This window comes from Coenobita brevimanus, chromosome 101 (assembly GCF_032717465.1).
Source record: "Coenobita brevimanus isolate Jiangsu-jjx chromosome 101, ASM3271746v2, whole genome shotgun sequence".
NCBI lineage: Eukaryota > Metazoa > Arthropoda > Malacostraca > Decapoda > Coenobitidae > Coenobita > Coenobita brevimanus.
The window spans coordinates 70,734,733-70,740,960 of NC_137054.1; the positions used below are offsets into that span (position 1 = coordinate 70,734,733).

General features: G+C 43.3%; 1 protein-coding gene across 1 annotated transcript; it reads left to right on the forward strand.

Moving 5' to 3' along the window:
- Positions 1 to 2,627: 2,627 nt before the first annotated feature.
- LOC145415081 (uncharacterized) lies at positions 2,628 to 5,805 on the forward strand. Its single transcript, XM_080284494.1, has 3 exons — positions 2,628 to 2,640; positions 3,707 to 3,735; positions 5,128 to 5,805. Exons 1-3 carry the CDS (start codon positions 2,628 to 2,630, stop codon positions 5,803 to 5,805), a joined length of 720 nt encoding a protein of 239 aa, XP_080140620.1.
- The last annotated feature ends 423 nt before the right edge of the window (positions 5,806 to 6,228 follow it).

A 6,228-nucleotide genomic window follows, 5' to 3' on the forward strand; every position in this document is an offset into this window, starting at 1 on the left:
CACGCCAGCCACATTTCCCCTACCACATACACAACCTCTATCACACCAACCACATTACCCCAGCAAATATAATCCCTGCCACACTATGCACAACACTACCCCTACCTCACCACAACTTCTTCCACATCAACCCCATTACCCAGCAACCACAATCTCACCAACCACAAAACCTCTACCACAGCATCCACGCGACCCTTCCCACGCAATAACCACTACCACACCCCCTGATAGTGAAAGGGTTAATGAGTGCTCTAGCTTACTCCTCCGGCTCGAAGGGTCACTAGCTGATGTGAATAAACTCGTGTGGAGATAAGGACGAAAGAGAAAAAGAAGGAAGAAAAGGATCATCATCTCTAAGGAGTAAATCAAATTTTGTCCCACCTACTAAAGTAATATTTATCCCCAGTAAAGCAGTTTCACAGCATCTATCGCACCCGGTGTTCAACTTTGCCATATTTACTAAATATCGTTGGTTACGTCTATTAAATTAACCATTGCACGATTTCACTTAACACCCAAGAAGCTGTCTTTGTCACCTTCACTAATCAGATTGCCACACTTGCTTAAAATACCCTAGCTCATATGTAAGTAGACGTAGCCGAGGGGTGTAATTCTATTGAGAAGGTTATCTGGTTGAATCCTCAATGGAAGAGGAACTAGGAAAGGGTAATGGTGAGGCGTTGTAAGAGATGTATGCCTTCTCTGTTCCGTTATTCTCTTCTTATTTTAAGTCGGATGATGAAATAGGCAGATCTGGGTCCATGGGGTTTATTGTGAGACAGTTATATGAATGAAAGTTATGAGCTTGGCGTGACCCGTGTAGCCTATGGTTAGTAGCAGTTTGTACTAGCTGCCGTCCTCCTACTTTATTCTCCCTCTTCTACTCCCTATCGCTCTCTCCTTCTCTAAATCTTGTTCTCTCCTGTCTTACTCTGTCTGACTAACTCTCCTACTTGTGATATCGGACTTATCCCTCTAGCTTCCGGCTGAGGTGTGTGGGCGTGCGTTTGTGCGTGTGTGTGTCTGTCACGTTTCCCGCACATGATCAGAGGTGTCTGGCATTCTTGATTAGTCTAGGGTAAGGGGATATTTAGTTGTCTCTTCCTGGAGAATTCAGCCATAACTCCCTGTTTTACATACTGTTACCTATAGCTATGTGGTTACATACCGTTGTTACATATAGTATTGTGTTATATTATGCCTACACAAACTCCCATATGTTCAAATATAATGCAGGAAAAGAGGCATATGGAGGAACTTTAGTGATACGAGAGGAGGGAAATAAAGAAGGCGAGTGTTCAAGCATTTAAGGAGTATTGTGAATTAAGAGGGTAGAGAGAAGGTTAGATTGAAGGAAGGGTACACCTAACACATTCCAGCTCGTTACTGAGATTTAGTAGTAGTAGTAGTAGTAGTAGTAGTAGTAGAGGTAGTAGTAGTATTAGTATTAGTAGTAGTAGTGGTAGTAGTAGTAGTAATAGTAGTGGTTGTAGTAGTAGTAGTAGCAGCAGCAGCAGCAGCAGTAGTAGTAGTAGTAGTAGTAGTAGCAGTAGTAATATAATAATAATAATAATAATAATAGTAATAATAATAATAATAATGATAATGATAATAATTATCATCATCATCATCATCATCAGCATCAGCATCATCATCATCAGCATCATCATCAGCATAATCATCAGCAGCAGCAGCATCATAATAATAATAAACGTATTTACAGCTGTCTCTTTGTTACAGTTCTGCAGTAAGTATGCATCACATAAAACAATATATTAAAAATTCGGGGAGAAGTATAAAAACGGGTATATGCTCTCTCTCTCTCTCTCTCTCTCTCTCTGAAAAGCAGCAGGAACCCAGCAAAAAGAGGTTCAGTGGGGGAGAAAGACGCTGGTGGCCAGGTGAGGTGGGGGGGGTTATATATATAAACGTCTCCACTCCGCGGCCGCCACTTGACGTTCACACCTCAACATGGCCAGACTAGGAGCGCTGGTGCTGCTTGTGGTTCTCTCTCTCGGTCAGTCCTCACCTCACACACACACACACACACACACACACACACACACCACAAAACACTTTATGTGCTATGAGTCCACAAAAATAATTTTGGAATGGCTCTAGTACTCCCTTCATCCTAACCCCAAACGATTTTTATTAAGCTGAGAGTGAGTCAGAGGAGCCTGGAAGAATTAAGAGTTTAAAACTGTCACCACTAACCCTTTCATTATAGGGACAACTCTAGCGTTTTATTCCAGTCAACGCCAGACTGTACATTCAGGAAAGAGTGAGTCACAACAGCGTGAAATTTAATATAGCTACTCCTGGTGATCATATTTACCTGAGACAAATACTAATGCATTAAGTTTCTTTGGCAGTAGAATAAGAAAATTAAAGAAAATAACAAAGACATTAGACTGGCAGTGCTGTTTTCACTAACGTTTCTCTGCCGAATTAGCCTCACGACCGATCTGTCCACTAAAATGCAGTGAAAATATATATATATTTTTTCTCATTTGTCTTTATATGGATGCAGTATCGCTTAGTTAAGAAGACAGGAGAGTCGGCACATTTTTCTTGCTTTTTTCTTTCACAACATTATTTGGGAACTAAGCTTGTCAACAAACATCATGCGTCGCTCTCGTAAGTCAGCCTGTTTCTAGCCTAAGCTCTGGGCCATACTACTGTACCTGTAAGTCCGAAAATGCAGTTTAATCAATGAGTCGTGTAGGCATAACAGAACATTTTCACTCAGGTAAGCAATATGTCCAAAAGCCTGATTTGTGTGTCCGACAGTGATCCTCTGCTAGCAGCTGCCTGATTTTAGAATATGTTGGACTGTTAAACTTTGAGCAGCATTTATGGATTTTGTCATCGGCAATTTGGCTTTCTTTTTATTTTAAGCTTACTGCTTGAGTGTGCGTATAATTTTTTAAGCTTACCGCATGAGTGTACGTATATTTTTTTAAGTTAACTGTATGAGTGTACGTATAATTTATAATCCAGATGATATGAGCACTTCTATGTTGCCCTCAAAAATACTATAGTAAAATATAGTTCAGTAGCGCTATTGCAGGTATTTTGTGGCCTTACAGGAAATCCACTCGCATTCCTCTATGAGACGTCATCTGAGGAACACTAGGCTATTACATGCCAATAGTTTGTTCATTACGTTCATGCAAATTCCTTTTTTGGGCAAAATCTGAAAGTATATCCCCGCAGAAGCCGAAGAGTTAACGTTGCTGGCTACAAACGTGCCGGCCCGATAACACCAGAATCACGGTGCGAACAGCTGTCATGGCACAACTCAGGTACCCATCCAACCTACGTGGGTTGATATATAAAACTTATACCCTGGGAACACCTAGGAGAAGTAGTTGCGGTAACGTGGGTGATGAAATTGCCTTGCATCCCAGGACAGTGAGTCAATAATCCGCCACAGACACAATCACCCAAGTTACGTAGATGAGCACCGCCGTTAAGGGCCTCATGACGCCTGCCCTCACCTATAATTTATTCTTAACTGAGTCACATCTTTCACGTGCACCACTAAGCTGTAATTATTTAGTGTTCTGATATTACTTTCGAGTTACTATGCTTCTGTGAATTACCAGTCTCAAGGAAAGTGGTGTATCATGATCATTTTTCCTTGGCAATTTCACTGGTAAGCATTTCTTCATTCTGTAATACTTCTCTTTCTCTTTTTCAGGTGTAGCCGTGAGTGAGGAACAGACTAGGGTAAGAGATTCTCAGTTACCTCCATATATCAGACACTATATTACACTAAAACACCCTTCTTGCCATTCCCTTCAGTATTCGATATCATTCTCCCAGTGTAAGTAAAGCACTCTCTCATTGTCTTTACTTGCATCAGGCTTTTCATACACTGCGTTCCAAATTAATTAACTTACAGTGATATGCGTAGATTTATTCCGATTATGAAGGGGGGTATGACTGAGGAGATTAAGGAGTACTTAGAGGAGGAAGAGGGCCACCATTGAGGGAAGAAATATGTTTGTAGATAAACTTTACTGAGGTACGCAAAATGTCAGTTAGGCAGCAAGAGAAGAAGAAAAAAAAGCTGGTTATCTTTATCTCAAATCTGACATTACAACACCCACACCTGCACTAGATTTTTTTTTTTTTCCAAGCCTAACTTCCTACAACCGATCAACTAATATTTTCTGATACAATATTTTCTGCAGTTTCATTTTTCATGTTTTTAATATAATTGAATTTTCAGTATAAGGGCTGTGTTTGAAAGGTAATTGCAGGTTTGGTTTTCCTTTTTTTCAGGATTAATTGATTTGTAACGGGGATGATTACATAGAATATCCCATCCCCGAAGAAGCTGTAGCAGGAAGGGGGGGATTAATTTCCTAATCTCCCTCAGGTTCTACACCCACGCCTACAATGTTTCTCACACTGAACTACACTTTCCTATGCACACTAATTTTAGCACACATTCGGTACTGCCTGCAATTCTTCATCAACATTCTTTTAGTTCCGCAGCCGTTTATTTCTTTGTTCTTCACACTGATTTCTAACTCACTGATACACAACCACACCTTTACTTTCCTGCTCTCACACCTTTATGCTCAATTTAACCTGTTGCTACTCCCCAGAAATGCTTCTTTCTCGACATACTTATTAGCCACTTTGTAATGCTTTTGTCTCTCTCTCTCTCTCTCTCTCTCTCTCTCTCTCTCTCTCTCTCTCTCTCTCTCTCTCTCTCTCGCTCTCTCTCTCTCTTGTTCAAACTCATTCATTAATCAGCAAACCCTATTAACCTGTTCATCTCAGCTTTCTGGTCCAAATCTTTCACCCTTCCTACTACCACCTCTCCTGCATTCTTCCTGGCATACTGCATAGCTCTTACCTTCTTCATACTGTCACTAACTGATTATAAAGTTATTATTTTCATTCTTCTGTTCCAGCCCTCACCATAGCCTATTTTTTCGTAGAAGTAGCTAGCAATAATAATTTTACCGGAGAGAATTACTGCATAAAAGGTCCCAGTTTGACCAGAGTTATGACAAGAAGTTACGACAGTTACATATGACTAAACCTCGTTAAAAGGGACATTCCATTTTAACTGGCAATACATCACTCTAATTTACCCCGCCTCAGGAGAAGCGTGGGTATGGTGGCGGCGGGTACGGTGGCGGCGGCGGTGACGGCTACGGCACTGGCGGTGGCGGCTACTTGGTGGTGGGAGCTGGCGGCGGCGGCGGCAGCCACGGCCCCAGTGCCGCAGACATTGCCAACCAGGCTGCTGACGAGGCAACCGCGGCTGCAGCAGGACTGACAGGAGCCGCCAACGCAGCCGCTGGTGCTGCCGCCAACCAGGCTGCCGCAGCTTCCTCAGCCTCAGCTCAGGCAGCTCAGGCTGCCGCAGCTAGCAAGCAGGCTCAGGCTGCGCAGATCACCACGGCCGCACAGGGCGCACAGTCCGCAGCTTTCTCCGAGGCTTCCCTGGCCACACAGACACACAAGGCGGAGCAGGAGGCCAAGAACACGTACAACCTGGCGGTGCAGACGGCCAACGACCTTGACGCAGCGTATGCCGAGGCGCGAGGCATCGTGGAGGAGACGTACCAGGCACTGGTGGCCGCCAGGGCCGTCAGGTCCGCACAGGCCGGCATGGCCTGGCAGGCACAGCAGGCCACCCACGCCCTCAACCAGCAGCAGAACCTGGCCCTGAACGACCTGCAGCAGGCGCAGCAGGCAGCGGCGCAGGCAGAGGCTGCCGCAGCCAAGGCTTTGGCGCAGGCTAAGAGCAATGGATATGGCCTCACTGCACACTGAATGCTCTTATCCCCATCAGTTGAGTTGTGTATATAATGACGAGACTGTCCGACCAAGGAGTAAGAATTACCACCCATAAAACTATGTCCTGAGACTTTCCTGGACCTTGTAACAATAAATATACTAATGTACACCTTTCGTATCAATTACGAGTGTGTATGTCCCTCTCGCAACTTTATCTCTGAACAATATCAACACTAACATCAGGGGAGAATAATCCAAGCAGAAGTAGGATGAGAATTTCCAGTCATACAAGAGGGAGAGTAGTTTGGTGTGGCTGAGAAGAACAGTAACGATAATCAATATTCCTAGTGTTCAGGTCCAGATTAATTCATTAGGCTAAAAAGAGATTTCATGAGGTTATGATGCAGTACCTGTATTATTTTCAATATCATATTCATATAAATTTAATACTAGAAGGAC